At 27.6% G+C, this 18,755-nt stretch overlaps 2 protein-coding genes across 4 annotated transcripts in view; one reads left to right on the forward strand and one right to left on the reverse strand.

Annotated features, from left to right (window-relative positions):
• The first annotated feature begins 4,714 nt into the window (after positions 1-4,714).
• LOC136990261 (forkhead box protein L2-like) lies at positions 4,715-12,408 on the forward strand. Of its 3 annotated transcripts, none has more exons than XM_067288648.1 (2): positions 4,715-5,272; positions 8,000-9,321. In XM_067288648.1, exons 1-2 carry the CDS (start codon positions 5,203-5,205, stop codon positions 8,842-8,844), a joined length of 915 nt encoding a protein of 304 aa, XP_067144749.1. In that variant the 5' UTR covers positions 4,715-5,202; the 3' UTR covers positions 8,845-9,321. The 3 variants fall into 3 exon arrangements, with proteins under 3 accessions (XP_067144749.1, XP_067144747.1, XP_067144748.1); XM_067288646.1 differs by lacking the exon at positions 8,000-9,321 and adding an exon at positions 9,784-10,912 and having other exon boundaries at positions 4,716-5,272; XM_067288647.1 differs by lacking the exon at positions 8,000-9,321 and adding an exon at positions 11,247-12,408 and having other exon boundaries at positions 4,936-5,272.
• Positions 12,409-14,827: 2,419 nt separating this feature from the next.
• Positions 14,828-18,755, reverse strand: part of beta'COP (coatomer subunit beta') — a 40,928-nt gene continuing 37,000 nt past the window's right edge. Inside the window, exons 19-21 of the mRNA XM_067288701.1 lie at positions 15,554-15,637; positions 15,292-15,480; positions 14,828-15,217 (exon numbers count right to left, since the gene is read on the reverse strand). Of these exons, the coding sequence (XP_067144802.1) occupies positions 15,179-15,217; positions 15,292-15,480; positions 15,554-15,637 (312 nt within the window). The 3' untranslated portion in view covers positions 14,828-15,178. The remainder of the gene's footprint in view (positions 15,218-15,291; positions 15,481-15,553; positions 15,638-18,755) is intronic.

The following is an 18,755-nucleotide window of genomic DNA, read 5'->3' on the forward strand; positions in this document are numbered from 1 at the left end:
AAATTATCACACTAAAATATCTTACATATTTGCCAATTTTTTGACGTTCTCTTCTATGTTAATAAAATAATTACGTTCTAACAATTTAAAAAAGATGTGTTTTCTTTGGCAGGATGCTAAAAATATTTCTAAATTTAATTTTCTTCATGGGTTATATCATTGTATCTATTCTATATACGAATTATTTTCTATTTTGTTTACCTTACTGTTGACATTGTATTTAATTAAGATGCTTGCTTGATACATTACGTTACTTTATTGCTTGATAACATTGTGTTTGCATAATATACTGAAAATAAATAAAGATGTAAAACTATACGTGTATTGTACCTTAAAAAAATTCGAAATAAGAACTTAAAAATGCTAAAAATATATATTAACTCTATATATTTTTATCAATAAAGTTGTATTATAGATTAAAAATACAACGCTTTCGAAATTCTGTTATAAATAACTTAACTTTTCAGACATTTAAATATATATGAATATATATAATTTTACCGTAAGATATTTGTTTAAAATTTATGCATGGAAAATATATCTTTAGTTCACTACATTAATTATACTAACGTAAACAATAGAAGATATAAGCCACTGAAGTTTTATAAAATTAATATATTTATTAAAAAATAAAGTCCTTATTTAATTTATTGTGGTATCTGCAATACATTTATTATATAGTACCTTTAGTATTATGTAACTAGAATACCGTAATGTATAGTCAGTCGCATTATAGTTCATGTTATGTCTCCAATAGCTTAACGATAAAATTAAAATGAATTTAATATTTGCCATATCATAACTATTCTAATTAAAAACTAGTTTTATAGTATTGAATTTAAAGAATTTTATAGAACATTTTTATTATTTACATTACCATAAACTGTTAGCAGTTATTCATAACAGTTATAGTGTGTCATTGGCGAGTAAAGAACAGTATTTTCAGGTAAATAATCCTATATTAAATTAATGTATCATTCACTTTTAATATTTATACCATTAGAGAAAGAGAGAGATATGCAATTATCAAAACAATATACAGTATAACTCAATGTTATAGAAGTCTAGTACCTTAATTTGTAGGCCTAATTCAACTAACGTTTTGTCATATAAAACATACTTTTCAAACCTTAGTTAATTAACCATGCATGCTGTATGTAATAAATGTAAATCTTGTTATAGACAAAATTCGGAGATTCATTCAAAGAGTTTAATACCATTAGGTTTATAGCATACATTTATACTAATTAGTACGACTAAAAATTAAGAATATATAGTAATTAAAACTGTTAAAAATCCCATTTCGAAATGAGGATGGGCGAATTTGATTCTGGAATAAGAATTGTTAGAGTGAAAGAATTGTGTGTTTTTTACAATAAATAATAAACAGTAAGCAATTTAATAATTTTCACGAACAGTGGATAAGACGAATAGTTTAAAAAATAGGCAATGCAATAAGCCATATATCATTGTAATTAAATGAAGTGAATGGGACAACTATGTGATGTTGCATTAACAGATTTACTTAAAAAGTAACATTATCTTTTCGTCAGATTTTGATCGTTCACATATTGAGTTCATTCCTTAATTAAATCCATTTTTTTAAAAGCGAAACTTTGTCGAAATTAGTGCTTAGGTTCTTAATTTTCTTTAACCTAATGAGTTTGATTTCATTTACTATGATAATGAAGCATAACTTTGATCGAATCACAAAATTAACAATTTCTGTTGCATGCAGTTCACCAAAATTTAGAATAAAACTTCATTTTTATAAGCCCGTATACCGAAAGTATTGAAGAAATATATGGATCACACGCTCTCTTACATATATATTGGCTAGCAAATGAATAAATAATAAATTATTATCCCATTTTGTCGAATGAACTTTAATCCGATATGTTTGTTAGTAATTGAAGATTGTTTAATATATGTATCTATTACTGAATATCTATTAAATTATTTTATTTATGCGATTAGGTGTTTATTATTCTTATATTATATGATTTAAATTAAACGATGATAAGATTTAATCTGAGTTCATCTTAAATATAATAACCGCAGAGGAGAATAACGTTAAAATTAATGCGGTAACTTTTAAAATATTTATTAAATAATATATATTTAATTTTAAATACTATATAGCTATATAATAAGGTTTGCTACTTTATCGTAATGTAAAATTATATTGATGTGTTTAACGTAGATAAAGATACTTAAGCTAGTGAATAATGGTTAATTTTCTAACCAAATTTTAAATATTCCATAACATAACTAGAATTAGGGGTTAGGACTGTCCATGAATGACATTCACACTGGAAGGGAGGGATGGGGTCAAGACAAGTCGAACGAGGGAGGGGTTGAGCTTCAGTGGAAGTCCATTTAGGATATTTCATTAAATTTTATAAGTTTATGCACTTTATTTCAGAATTTCTTCAATGTTTCGTTTTTACTTATGGTATGTATCATTCATAGATAGGTTTTAAGGGAAGTCGAGTATTGTTGGACGTCCGAACGGGGAAGAGGTACGGAAAATTGGACAAACTGGGACAAGAGAGGGAAGGAAAGTAAAATTTTCAAGAAAAATGCAGACGTAACTTATGGACAGCCCCTTAGGGTCCCGAATTAAAACGTGCAAACCAACATTTACCACTACACCCTATTACTCAGTGTAACCATTAGCACTGTGGATGAAGAATAAACTCTTAGATATATATACACGTGCATATGTGTGCTTGTCACATTCAAATCTTTTTCGTGTGTTTATCTGATTTTTTCTCCATTTATTTATTTACAAAGATATGGGAGACTCTCCTCCCGTTACTCTACTGAGAAGTAATCATTCTTTTTTTCAGTTAATCATTCATTTTAATCTCTCAGATAAAATAAATATTGAAATTAATTTATATATAAATAAAGATGTAAAAGAGGAGCATTTTCTTATCTACTTCATATTTTATAAAATTTGTTTGCCTATTTACTAAAGAATAAAGAGAGCTGAATTTAAAAAATGGATCCAATGTATAAAAGCAATGTAAGACTTGGATAAATAAGCATAAAGACTGATAAAAAAAAAATCTTATAAATGCTCAAGTAACTGATTTTTTAAAGATATTTTCAAATTAAATTGATTATAAATTTTCTAAAACACTCGAAAATATTTCATAATTTTGAATTCATTTACTGTATAATTGTCAACTTCAAAGATTTGTTAGATAGGTTTGATATACAAGTAGATTAATTAGTTATAGTGGTGTTTGGATAGAGTAAATATATTTTCTAAGAACGCATAATTTTTTTTAAACTAAATACATGTAAACGTTCACTTTTATAATTCAACAAACATTCAATTAAAACGTTTTAAACGGTAAAAAAGGCGACAATTTCTCGAGTAGAAAAACAAAGTTAGTGTTTACTTTGAAACAACACCAACAACTAATTTCACTAAAATAATGCAATGTCCAATTACAAATTTAAAAATGTCATTTTCTAGAAATGTTCCATTTATCGTAATTTATAACCGAGACACGTCAAACTTAAAACCATTGAAATTTACAAAGCAGGCATTTTTGCCCATCCATCTAGTCTACGCGTTACAGATTTATAACTCGCCATTATATAACACCCATAAATCCAGACCATAAAAAATCTTTTCTACACATCATCTTTTCTACACAAAATCTAATATTTAATATTAATTTTTTTTATTATGTAAAATATTATCCACTTTCTATCATTCACGTAAAGAACGTGAATGAATATTTTATTCGCTTAAAAATTCTTCAATTATAATACAAAATTAAGCAACGTAACACAATTCAATATATATATATTTTCCAATAGGTACCAATAGGACTATAAATTTTTTTTTTTTTTTTTAAACAAATAAAGAATCTTATTACACGATATCCAGCACTTCAATATAATTATAAACAATAGTAGATAATGCTTATATAAGCAATAACTTTGTTGATTTTTGCAATTAAATCCAATTTATGCTTATAATTCTCATTTTTTACGATCCTATCGTAGATCAAAGGTGATAAAATTCTCATTAAATCGGTAATTACTGTCATGATTTTTTTTTTTATTGTTGGTTCCAAGTACTTTCGGGGCATCGAGCAATTGTTCAAATTACTCTTCGTTTTTATTTATTTGTCCATCTACAAGATATATGTAATTTAGTGACTGGAGTATAGAAGAATACGACACTTAAGGTGTTTATTTGTACACGTGTTATTATTATATCCTATACAAACGTGAGTGAATGCTCTTACTTTAAAAAAAAAGAGAGAGAGAGAGAGAGAGAATGTTTAAAGCTTATATACAAAAAATATCAATTAAATATTTTAAATGGAAATAAAGGAAAACATTGATTTGATTTTAAACTAAATATTACTCCGATTTTTTTAAAAAAAATAACAATTTTCTCAATGGATGAAAACTGTGTAAATAACGGTGTTATATATATTTATATATAAGTAAATAAACATCCTTGAAAGAGTCACTGTACATTTAAACAAAAAATAAACTAATATTTATAAAAATTTCGCCACATCTCGCTTATAAATATTTTTATTATGCAGTCGATACTTTTACTCCATTATTTTATTTTATAATCATTCCTAAACGAAATATCCGCATCGAAGAGACTAGAACTTGTGTGTAGAAACGTATACAAAAAAAAAGGGGGATATTTTTTGTCACTACCGGGTATATGGAAGCTTGAAGTTGTTTGTTTTTAATATAATGTGTCCAACAACGTGTTAATTAAGTACTTTCCAAAATCAAAACAATCTTTAAGTACAGTCGGCTCGTTTTATCACCAAGCACAAAACTTAAGTAAGTTAAGACGAATTTTAGGCTTTCAAGAGGAGGAGGGATTGACGATTAAGTCGAAAGAGAGTAGAGGGATGTTGAAATCGTTCCAAAAAACTAATTCTTCACTCCTTCGCTCGTTAAAGTCAACACCTGACAGTCGTTTGTATCATTCGGTGGCTGACAATGTTGGCATCATTTCCGGTTAGGAGGTGGGATGTTTTTAACTATCCTCCAATAGTATCACTTTATTTCAAATCTTCTGTGTCACGAGAATCGCATTTTAACCCAATTAGAATAGTTTTTACACGAGAAATGTTCGAATAAGTATATGACGAGATGACGGCAAAAGTGTGATGTTAAATTGTTTAGAGATATGGAAAGGAGATGATGGAAAGATATCAAGCTAACGATAAAGAAAGCGTTTCCACTAATATCGAAAGAAATTTGCTACCAGGTAAATATTTTATTATTATTATTATTCAAATTATATATTTATAAAGTATTAAATGCTATATAAATATTATAGATAATTATGTTCTGGTTTCTATTTTGCAAACTCTTACAAAAGAAATCAAACAAAAATTTCGACTTTTGTGAATTATTTAAAAGAATTCATTTATTTTTCTAATTATTAATGATTAAAATAATTTTAATACTTCAAATCAATAATATTTATATAAAAATTAAGTTAATTTTAGTAATACATTTAATATATTTTTTAAAGTTTAGTATACAAAGAATTTCGTATGAAATTTTGATTTACACTAAAATGTTTATTCTGTATTAAACTTAATCAGGGTCTATTATATAAATAATAAATTAATATGATTAAATTAAAATTTATAATTGTTTAGTATCAGTAAATAAAAATATGAAAAAATATTTTACTACTGATACTTGATGATACATCTACTGATTGAATAGTGTTATAATTTATAATACTAAAGGACTATTTAGTAATGATTTTTGTTTAATTTTGGAGTCATGAATATAAAATTTTACGTTGCAAAATGTGTGATTAACTTTGAATGATGGACCATGCAACGAATTCTAACGAAGACTATAATCTGCATAATTTAAATGATTAATTACTGAAATATTTCGTGGCCTTCATTAGATTTTTCTATTAGTTTAAGATCTGTTATAAAAGTTTTTATTAATTACTCTTTTCGTTTCGAATTATAACAAATGTTTATTAAATAATTTGAGGCTTTTTAATATTTATATGCATTTTTTTTTTTTTTTTTTGGTAAATATAAATTAAATTTGATATTTTTTTCTGGATTGTTAGCTATTTGTTTTCTGTGTTTCCGGTAACAATGGCTCTGTCTTTAGCCAATTTAGCGAACTGTTCCAAGGTTGTCGAAACTCGTAAATTAGATGGTTAAAAGAGCCAGATGTAAATTCGTAAATCATTCTTAAAGGCTTATAAATCCATCCAAAATTATAATATTAGAAAGAATTTTTTTAAAAAAAAAGGACACAGATTCAGGTTGTAAAATAGTATCAAGATTATTTTGTAAGCCTTTTTTTGTTTATGATATTTGAATTTTTAAATGCATTAGTCATTGGTGTAGATTGTTTATGAAAATGATTAAAATATTCGAGAACAAATTACGCCATTCTTAATAGAAACAAAGAAAAAATGATATTCAACTTTTGTCCCATTTACTTAATTTGAAACGTTGTGAATCATTGGAAGATGTCAAAAATATGAACTTTTTAAAATCTTTTTCATTAATTTTAATTAATTTAATTGTTAAAATATTAATTTAAGAATATTCCTATATTTTTAAGCAGGTTAGGAATATTTGTATTGACGTTCTACTCCGTTTTGATCCTTAAAAATTCCTTCAAAAAGTTGGGGGAATCCTCTGGTCCTCTTTTCGAATTAAGTTTAAATTAATTGATATATAATTTTCCCGATAATGAGATATTATTTTTTAATGAAAACAATAACAAAATGTAATGTTATTAGCAAATATGAATAAAATTAGAGAAGCTTAGAAAGTGCGGTTTGCTACAGAAAAATTGTTTTTAGGAATATCAGAAAACTGTAAAGGATATTGCACAAACATTTGTCACATTGTATGCTCTATAAACATTGTTTACATCAACTAACTGTTAACAAACGTCAGAGTTTCTCAGGTATCATCGTCCTTCGAATCTTTCTCTTCATAAACACCTGGCTATGGGTATAATGTTATGAACTATGTACCTACCGAAATGTCATATCCGGTATCAATTTTCTTTTGATTTAAAACAAATTTAATGTTTTATGCAAGCACACGTATGACTGGCAGCTAGTTAAATCTAGTTACTATTAATTTACGTCATTTTAAATTGTTTCGTTCGAGGTGAGTTAAAAATATTGAGCTCTTTTTAAGTGGTCGCATTTTTCAATTAAACTCGGAAAGATGCGGAAGATCAGAAACATTCATTTATATCAATTTTTTCCCATATATTTTATAAAATGTAACTTCATTATGTTATACATTCCATTCGAAAAATGACAACTCTTATTTTTAGGAATTAGTTCATTTTTAAAGGAAAGATTTAACTCTAAAGAAATAAACGATTTTAACAGCAAAGTCCAAGAGAAATTCAACAAAAATCATTATTTTTCTACTTTTCTAACGACTAATTTAGCGCTTTCAACTTTGTACAAGAATATTTATATATTTCCCACGTTCAAATAAGCAGTTGTAATGTTCTTTGAAGGATAAACAAACAGTTTATCCAATAAGTTACATCGACTTTACCGAGAAAAGATACATCTTTGAAGATCCGAAAGAATATATATATATTGAAAATAATTAACAATCTGTGTTCATCGGTCTTAGACGGATTGAAAATCGCTTTAACGAGGCGAATTTTTGTCTGAATAAATAAACCAAAAGAGTTTTGTCAGCTGGAATCGATTAAACGACAGATTTAAATACCTATTTCGCAAATTTGTTCAATGGTTTGTGCCACAAATCACGATTTAAACTCAAATTTAAATGATCTTAATTAGGTTCAATAGATTAATGATGGAAAATTTTACTTATGATATTATTACAGTCAATCCAAATTAAGGTTGATATACGTGTGATCTAAGTATTTATTATGAAATTTTAATTAGCTTAATGAAATTGTATCTTGATAATGTTTAGAATTGCAGCAATTTAACTTTTTACAGTTTACAAGAACAACTATGAAGAAAAGAAAAGACTAAATATTGCAAGTTCCTCATCAGAACAAGTCATGTCGACTCCACAGAAAAGTAACGAATCATTAGACCACATTACGGATGTCAAACCACCATATTCGTATGTTGCCATGATCACAATGGCCATCAGAAGTTCTCCAGATAATAAACTTCTCTTAAACGATATATACGAATATATAAAAAAGGAATTTCCTTACTACAGGGATAAGCCTTTAGATAAAGAAAAAGCATGGAAGAACAGTATCAGACATAATCTGAGTCTGAATAAGTGTTTCAAAAAGGTACCTCGAAAGGAAGGAAGTGGTGACAGAAAGGGTAATTATTGGACGATAGATCCAGCAGTCGGAGAAATGTTTGAAAATAATAATTATAAAAGGAGACGTCGGATAAGGAAAAAAACATATCCTCCTTCATCTACTCTTACTAAAGAACACTTTCCAGATGCTCACGGCGCCTTTCCTTTAGGCCACAACACTTATTTAACTTCTAATTATAACAGTGCAGCCGTTTCGCCAAATTGGTCGTTATCACATGTTCAAACTTCAGGATACAATTCGTGCCAGAGAGTGACGACGGGACAGGCAGCATTACACTCTCCTTACGGTCATGTCCAGCCGCAGTACGATGCTGGCTTGCAGTCTCTGCAGTTGGGTACTATGGGCGGATATACCTCTCACGGTTTTACTGGTAGTGCTACAATAGGATCCTTCCCCGGAAACTTTCCTTCGTGTAGAAGTCAGCCTCCTGCTGACGGAATGCACACGGTTCATTACTATCCGTGGCCTGAAAACAAATCGTTCTCGACGAAGGAATGAAGAAAAGTTTCTTATATCATAAAACCGAAAATGCTTTAATAAAAGAGGAACAAATGGACGGAAATAGGCTATTTTATGCTTAAATATAAATTGTAATGCTTTCCTAATTGTTGCAAAGGCTCCGTGTATTTGTATGTATGATGTTCGATAGGTGTATATATCTGGATAACAGTATACATTGTTCTATGTGCTAGCCAGAATATTCTATCGAATTTTCTATTTAATCTTCTATACTTAAAGAATATCTTAGAAATAATAACGTTAATGATATTGTAGTATATTAATAATGTTTGTAATATAGGTCAACATTAGGCGTAACCGCAATTAATAAGCCTCCATTGTTAATTTTCTTTATTAAATACTATTATAATAAAATATACCTCTAATTTAAAATTTTTGTGTTTATTAAACCCTTCTACTATTAAAATATCAGCTACTTTGGGGTTAGAAATTTTAACAAAAAATTAATTTAATTCAAAAATCAGTGAGCAACCGTGAAAATATAATTACAGTTTCCTTTTCACTTATTAAAATATTAATAATAATTAAACTAAAATCTCAATTTAGTTTATTCGTTAATTAAAAATTAACCGAATTTCTTATTATTTATTAACTGAAAAATGAAAATCACTATGAAAATTTCAAAACAATGCACTTTAATGTAGAAAGATAAATTCGTTTGCTCTTATTTAATATTTTGTTTAATAATTTTAATTGAATTATATGATTAATTTAATTTGTTTAACAGAAATGAACCGTACAAAATGAAAAACTTGGTTCTTGTGTTGTTATTAATAATCATTATTAATACTTAACAAGTAGCGTAAGCTACTTCAGGATATTTGTTATTAAAATTGATATGTGTGATGTATTTCTTTGAATTATCAGCTTAATGAATAGTTTATAATGTTTGGATTTGTAGCAATTTAAATTTTTCAGTTTACGAGGACTATGAAGAAGCGAAGAGGTTAAACAGTCCAAATTCCTCGTCGGATCGAGATACATTATCTCCCGAGAAGAACATCGAATTAGGAGATCAAGATCCAAATACTAAACCACCCTATTCGTATGCGGCTCTGATCACCATGGCTATCAAAAGTTCTCCAGAGAAAAAACTCACTCTGAACGAAATATATCAATATTTTACCAAAGAATTTGCATTTTTTCGAAACAATAAAAATAAAAATTCTTGGAAGAACAGTATCAGGCATAATCTCAGTCTGTATCAATGTTTCAAAAGGATACCTCCCAACGGCAAGGGAAGTAAGAAGGGAGGGTTTTGGATAATCGATCCCGAGGCTGAAGATATGTACGAAGATAATAATTATTTAAGACGTCGGATACGACGAAAACCGAATCTCTCACAAGCGACTCTAACTACATATTTTTCAGATGCTTATAACCCAATATCTTTGAACCACGGCACTTGTTTCACTTCAAATTATAGTAATTCGACGGTTTCACCCAATTGGTCCCTATCTCATGTTCAATCGATTGGATATGCTTCTTGTCAGAGAATAACAGCAGGACAGGCCGCTTTATATTCTCCTTACGGACACACTCAGCCGCAATGCGATGCAGGAATACAATCGTTGCACTTAGGTGCCATGAACGGGTACGCTTCCCATAGTTTTAATAACGGAACCACTATTGGACCCTTTCATGGACATTTCGCTTCTTATCGAAATCCTCCTTCCACAGAAGGAATACATCAAGTCCATTATTATCCTTGGCACGAAAAACAAATTTCTCTGGATGATGATTTGAAGAAAAGTTTGTTTTATCATAAAATTGAAGATAGTTTTATAAAAGAACAGTGCGAAGCGAACAGAATTTTCTATGCCTAAATCAAGTATTTATTATAAAGTATCTGTCCACATACAAAATTCTTTCTTCTTAAAATTAAAATATGCTCAAATATTATACCATTTAGCTGTATGACAAGTGAATATTTTATTTAAGAAATGCGAAGTACGAATATTTTAGTTTAAATTAAACATTAAATATTTTCACCTCTAGTAATGCAATATATAAATTGATTAATTAAAGAGTTAGACCTAAGTAAAATATTATTACAAGTTTCAAGTATGATAAAAATTTGAAAACAACAATTTTCGCACTATTTATTATAAAATTTTCTTTGAAAAATCAATTTAGTTTTGATTTATACACAGCTTTAATTTAAAAATTCTGTTAAAAATTATATTCTTAATAATACTTTATATAGTGAAAATATGTAGATTTATTCTTACAATTGATTGTTATTAATAATTTCTAGACGGTGGAAATGTTAAAAATATATTCACTTTAATCAATGATTTTTTTTGTACTGAAAAATATTATCAGCTTAATGAATGGTTTATAGGTAATGTTTAGAATTGTAGCAATTTAAAATTTTTCAGTTTACAAGAATAACTACGAAGAAGCGAAGAGTCCCTCATCGGCACAAGTCATGTCTTCTCAGAAGAACGTCGAACAAGGAAGCCAAGATCCAAATTGCAAACCACCCTTTACCTACGGAGCCTTGATCACCATGGCTATCAGAAGCTCTCCAGAGAAGAAACTCACTTTAAATGAAATATATAAATTTTTTATGAAAGAATTCCCATATTTCCGCAAAAAAATGGAAGACAACGAGAAAGGTTGGCAGAATAGCATCAGACATAATCTTAGTCTAAATCAAGCTTTCAAGAAAGTATCCCGAGAAGAAGGGACGGATCGTAAAGGTAATTATTGGGTAATAGATCCAGAAGCCGAAGATATGTACGAGAATAATAATTATAGAAAGAAACGAAGGATTAGAAAGAAACCTTATCAACCGCCACCGTCTATAACTAAACAACTTTTTCCAGATTCGTATAATCCATTATCTTTAAGTCATAACACATATTTAGCTACCAATTATACGGGTGCCACCGTTTCTCCTAACTGGTCTCTATCCCACGTTCAGTCTCCGGGATACAATTCCTGCCAGAGAATGACAACCGGACAGGCCACCCTGCATTCGCCGTACGGTCACGTTCAACCGCAGTATGATACAGGACTACAGTCTCTACAGTTAGGCACCATGAGTGGTTATACCCCACACAGCATCGGTAGTGGTGCTGCAGCGGGCTCATTTCCCGCAAGTTTTCCTCCCTGCAGACGTCAAGCTCCCGCAGATGGTATGCACACAGTCCATTATTATCCGTGGCCAGAGAAACAAGTTGTTCTAGACGACGGCGTGAAGAAAAGTTTCTTCTATCATAAAACTGACGATGCTTTTATTAAGGAGGAACAAGTGGAAGGAAACAGAATTTTCTTCGCTTGACCGCTTTGGTTCCTTCCTTCGCGTACAATTCCATATATTAAGAATACGTGGTCCAACTTAGAATCGCTAACGAATTTTTGATAACGATAAATGTGATATTCAGAAAATTATTTTGAAATATTTCTGTTTAATCGCCATTATACCTCAAAAACTAAAGGAAACGAACTTTGACAATGGATACCTTACACACCGCATCTTTTTTATAATTTCTTGTTTATTTAGAAAATTATATCAAGAAAAAAATATTTTAAACATAAATTATAAAATTTTCGACCAAACAAAGTCTTAAATGTATGAAAATGTTTTATAAACGGTGTAGTAAGGTATACAGATTCATAATTGTTAATCATTTCTAGCAAAAAATAATGATGAAATTTTATAAATTTCTATTTACATTTTTCAATTATTTTATCATTATTACTACAAATCAATGCATTTGTAATGATTTTCATTATGCAGAGAAAATAACCATTATTCTTTCATAACAAATATTAAGATTCTCGATTTTGTTTATTCAATGTTTATAAATTTGCTCTGTGTCAATTTAAAAATAAAAATATGTAAAACTTTTTTTTTTGCAAATTGTAAACTTCTTTTTAAACACCCGAATAAATAGCCATTTTGTTTATCATTAAAATGTCTCCGAGAGTTTTTAAGTAGAAGTTTATATCTTTCATTCAAACCATTATTTTGAGGAAGAAAAGTCATTTACATAAATTGTGGTAATTCGAAACTCGTACTGTTTTTATTACGATGTTATTAAGTAAACTGATACCAATTTTGAAAACATGTTCAGAAAAATATAACAAATTATCTTTTATTTATTATTTTTTAAACTAGATCTTAACATTCTCTACAATTGAACAATAATCTTTTTAGATTCAACAACCTATAGTTTTAATTTTTTTTTTAATCAATAAAAATATTTATTTAGCATATTTTATTAATGTAACCTACTGCAAAATTATATAAAAGTCTACGTTAAATATTAGCAATGTCATTTTGATAATTTAACTATTAAAAATATTGATTCCTTATGAGTCAAAATGTATAGAATAATCTATCACTGTAAAGAATTATAAATTTCTTCTAATTTTGTGTTGGGGATTAATATGTAGTGTCAGGATGTAGATTCGGGTAGGATATTAGGAAAGAAAATAAAACTTTTAATAAGAAAATTTATAATGTGATAGAGAAAAGCGTAAACTGAGTTGTCACTTAAGCAGCACCTTTAAATGTTGGCAAGATAAACAAACAAGCGCATAGTTGATGTCAAAAATGGAAAATTATCGTCGGTGAGTAGATATTAAAGATGCTGGAAGCGTTTTAGTCCAAAGGGCCAGCTGTTAGTTGCGAATATCCTGTTACAAGGCGGCGCATCAATTGAACTGACAAGCGCCTGTTAGGTAATTTCTCGCCTGCTTTAGCTGAGGATTTGAACTGTCAACCACGTTTTCACTCAACTTCCAGAAAGCTGTTTCTATTTACTTTCACTAAATCTAATCTTACATGGAAACATCAATAAATAACTGCAGTGCTTACGTTTACTGATAATTCCAACAATAAAAACATCGCAAATTATTTAATATGTTTATATATTTTACTTTTAATTATCCATTTCTGAATATTAAATTGGAAACTTTCATCGTGTTATATGAGTTTAAGGCTTAACTAAAGTAGTTCAGACTTTATATTATAAACAATAGACAATTTTATTGTTTCCTAGTGATCATAAAACATGTGACCCTTGAAAACTTAATAATTCAATATAAACTGAGTAATATTTTTGTCAAGAATGCGTTTTGCAATCGTAACGAGAAGGGAATTTGATATTTGGCATTTATTAATTAAAGGGATCAGTCCAAGTCGTTTAATTTTGTACCAGGTTCATTTTCTCAGGAAGGGTTGGGTACAAATGACGTGGAGCATTTACACTTTGATCTACATCTGTATAAACAAACATGAGCGACCAATCATTCTCATAGACAAGGTTAGAGAAATATGAGGTGTACTGCACCTGCTGGGTCAACATAATTTAATATTGTTTTGTCCAGTTGTCATTTCTAATGTCACATTATTAAAATTTTTGTATCTTCATTTAGAATAAACAGAACTTCATTAGGACTATGGATGTGGTCTTCTACATGATAAGGTTGTTTCAAGTAATATCCGTTATTGAATCATTTAGTAACATATATGGTTGCCTGAGATAAATTTTATTGTCATTTCTTATTTACATTTACTTAATGTCAACAGCATCTAGAATGTCAATATTATTAACGGATGTGACAAACATATACAAAATGGGGTGTAATGCTGTCTTCCTCTCCTTAGTTAGTCGTGAGAAAGAACTTAAACAGTAAACAATGACACTTGGAAAACTGTCAGGAATCAAACAGGATATAGTAAATTTTAAACAGAAATTAAATACAATTGAAGAAAAGTATGGGTATCTAACTTACAACTAGAATATGAAAAAAACATATATTTTTATTTTCGTTTGCTTGTCTAAATATTTTATTAAAAATAACAATAATTAACAATTTGAAACTGTTACACTAACAAAAAAATAACAATAATATGTAATAAGTACCTTTATGTACTAAAACTTTGATGAAATTATAACAACAAATTTCACCTTTATTATGAAAAAATATCACTCAAACACATTGATTAATTATATTTTTAATTTAATTAGAAATAAACAATGACATACAATTCAGCAGTATTTTTTCCAACGTGTATCGGGCATTTCATCTTCAAATTTACAAGACAAAATATACATACTTCATTTTGTGCCGACAGGAGTTTTATTCAGAATCATGTAAAATGCTCAAAAGACGAAAATATACTTTGTATTGTAGATTTGGTTCTTGATATAAAGTCAACATTTCAATAAATGTTCTGAAATATGTTCTGGAAGTGAAATGTGATGTTAAATTGATCATATCACCAGAATCTTTCTCTATATAGAATAAGTTCTTTTATTTTAATATAATCAATTATGAAATATTCCATCATTCATTAATCTTCACTCAACAAATCCTCGTCTAAATTAAAATCCTAAAATTTTAAACAAAAATATTTATTATTTGGCATGAGTTATTCTGAATTAAAAACGGATGAAAAATTCATACCGATGTATCAATATTGTCGTCTAAAACCAAATTGTTGATATCTATTTCTAGTTCTGCATCTATTTGAGATAAATCAAACTGTCCTGGATGAGACCTTCCTTCTGCTCCAAATACTTGTTTGGTATCATCTGTTTTATCAGTTTGTTCTTGCAAAATGGGCAAATCTGATGTTAACATACTGCTTTTATCCTTCAGAAAAAATAAATAATTTTAGTACTTTCAAATTAACAATTATATTATAAAACAATTTAAAATTAAATACTTGATCATATTCATTTTCCACTTTATATTCTTCTGAAAATTTAGCACTTTTAGCTTCATTTATGGGATTTCTTTCGTGATTTGCCTAAATTTAAAACACGCGTTAAATTGTATATCTAGAATATCTTAATAAAATTGACTAATTTATTATTAGAGATAATATACTAATTTTGGTACTTAGAAGAATAAATATATAATAATTAATAATTTAGGTTATTTATACAGATAGAATATAATGACAAAGTTGTTTTTTCAGTTAATCTAGTTTCATTTCTAGAGACTGAACACTTAAGTCTAAATATGGATTATATATTGACTAAAAACATGTAACTTTATATAAAAATTTTTATGGGAATTAATATTTAAATTTAATTATGTATATAAATCAAATTTAATTAAAATAAAATTTATTACTATTATATCTTTAATAAAGTTTTGATTTAAAAAAATATATTTAATTAAAAATAATTCGCAAAATGGCACTTTCCATTACTTATTTTAACTGAATTAGTGCAAAATATGTCTTTCTATTCAGAGTTGTTATATTCCAAATAAAATTTTTTTCAAAACAAATCTTTCTTTACAAACTTTGAAGTATCAATTTTATTGAATAATTACATATATGATTAATACTTTTCAGTCTGGGGATGAATCTTACTTCTGAAACCAATTTTATTCTAGAAGACAAAGGACAAGTCTCACTTGTTCACAGTTTTATATGTTTGGAGCTGGATAATTTACACTTGTCTATAATTAATACAGGAAGTATGTTTAAAGGAAAAATTATCTATTCTGCTGCTAAGTGACTTGCTTTAATAATTCGTTCTTTAATATTTTGATGTTTTGTAAAATGGCTGAGTAGAAAAAGTTATCAGTTGATGGAGTACACTCAAACCTGTTTTTGTGTGATTTGTTTTGTGCAATTTTTTTGTGCGGTATATGAATTTCAATCAAATTGGTATACTGCACAAAAAAAGACCGCACAAAAACAGGTTTGAGTGTATTATATTTAATCCCAGGTCAGAAATACATAGTTATAACACTGAAACTGAAGAAAAGACATTCAATTTTAAGCTCAGTCAAATTAAATACTACACTTCTATATTAGACATTTTTAAATTAAAAAAGCATTTTATTCTAATTTTTTTAAACATTTTTTTTCTTTTTAATTATTATTCTGTTAATTGTTTCATGTTAAGAAAAGTACAAAGAAATAAATCCCAAAATATCATGACAAATATTATTGTTTTTTTTCTATGATTTTCTGAAAATAATGAAAAAAAAAAAAACCCAGTATGCACAGGCATTCATGAGCTTACCTCAGTACAGAGCGTTTAACTATTAACTGATAGAATTTTAAATTTCATCTCAACATACATCTACTTGTATATTATAATCTGGTTTAAATAAAACATCTAAACACCGAGTAAAATAGGTACAAATATAAATTCATTTGTAGCTGTAATTTAATAAAATTACACTTAATGATTAAAATTATAAACATATTGTATTTTAAACTGTGATAAATATTTTCTCTTGAATATAAATTGTAAATTACTATCACTATTTGTAAACATTAAAGCTCACTAAACATTATATTAAATGATCATATTATATATATATATATTTAATATATTTAATATATATATAAATTATATTATATTCTCAAAGAAATTAGAGCCTGATATTTAATCAATTCTGAAACAATATAATTATGTAAAAGATAAAACAGCAGCATCTGTTTAAATTTTTATTTTAGAAAATCTATCTAAGAAATTTTATAGAAAAATTTTAACAAAAATTTTTTTTATGATTCATAATAAATGAATCATTAAATATCACACTTTTAAGTTTCATTAATAATTTATGAACATTGTAAGTAATCTAATTAATTTTGTATATAATAAATAATTCAATTGTAATTTCCATTATTAAATAAGCTTAGTATATTTATATTTAAAATAAATTAATATTTATATCAAAACGGATACTGAAATTTTATTTTATTATATTTATTTTTTAATATTATTTTTAAAACTATTCAAAATGCCTTACCTTTGTAAGAAAAACTAAACTATAAACCAATTTCAATATAATAGAACAAATACAATATAAAACAACAAACTACTAAGTTGTGTTTTTACAAATATTTCATAAATCTTTTCCAAATGAATAATAATAGCCATATATTTTAATGATCAAATGTATAAAGAATTAGCATGAAATTAAGTTGTTACAAAAGTATTTTTCGAGTATAAACAAAATTTAAATAAATTTTTAACTAAATTAAGTTGAATTAAATTTAAAAAATGTTTTAATGTTATTAAATTTGTAATTCTGTGTAAAAATCCAAATGTATTATTTAATTTCTAAAACTATAAAAGAATATTCATAATACAGTAAAACCTTGCTTAATGCTGATTCGATATAATGCAGTCTGCTTGGAGCCTAAAAAAAAGCTCAAAATTTACACATATTCAAATTATTGCTGTATTTCATTGATTTGTATATAATATGATTATTCCCAAACACAAACCAATCAGCAAGAGGTGGCAATTCGTCATAGCACTGTACTTTCCTTAAATCTATGTTTGTTTGGTGCAATTTTGAAAAAATATATCATCATGGATACCATAGGCAATATCAACTTCACATGGCAAAAATTAACTGATAAATGCATGAACAGTGTGTGGAAGAAAATATGGCCAGAGGTATCTGAAAATTCTCACGAGAAGAGCAGATTGTCAAGCTAATTGGCAGAGCAGGACTAGGAGATGTAGACAAGTAGGATATTGAGGAGTTACTGCATGGTTTCTGGTGAGAGCCTTACCAATGACAACCTTCAAGAACTGGCAGAACAAGGAATTCATGTAGAACTGAAAAATAGTGATTCTGAAAACGAAGAACCCAAAGAATTTCTCTACAGATTTCCAAAGTAAAAGGTTGGTAACGATAACCAAAATTGTTGATCAAATTGTAGCAAATGATCCAGATTTTAAAAGGAGTGCAAAAGCAAGACAAGGAGTTTTGGATGCAATCTCTTGCTATTGACATTTACTTAAGGAAAGAAAAAGAAAGCGACAAATGAAACTATATGACTTGCAAAAAACAAGAATTTCAGAAGACCCAGAACCTTCATCACAAAAACTGAACTTTACATTTCTGTGTGCATATGTTTATGCATTATTTAACATATATTATTA

This window comes from Centruroides vittatus, unplaced genomic scaffold (genome assembly GCF_030686945.1).
Source record: "Centruroides vittatus isolate TY-2023 unplaced genomic scaffold, ASM3068694v2 scaffold_899, whole genome shotgun sequence".
NCBI classification, from domain to species: domain Eukaryota; kingdom Metazoa; phylum Arthropoda; class Arachnida; order Scorpiones; family Buthidae; genus Centruroides; species Centruroides vittatus.

Excerpts from the sequence above, each read along its gene's own strand:
- LOC136990261 (XM_067288646.1), top strand. The coding sequence starts at position 5,203 with ATGATGGAAAGATATCAAGCTAACGATAAAGAAAGCGTTTCCACTAAT. Across the intron at positions 5,273-9,783 it reads CGAAAGAAATTTGCTACCAG|TTTACGAGGACTATGAAGAA; the intron begins GTAAATATTTTA and ends TAAATTTTTCAG.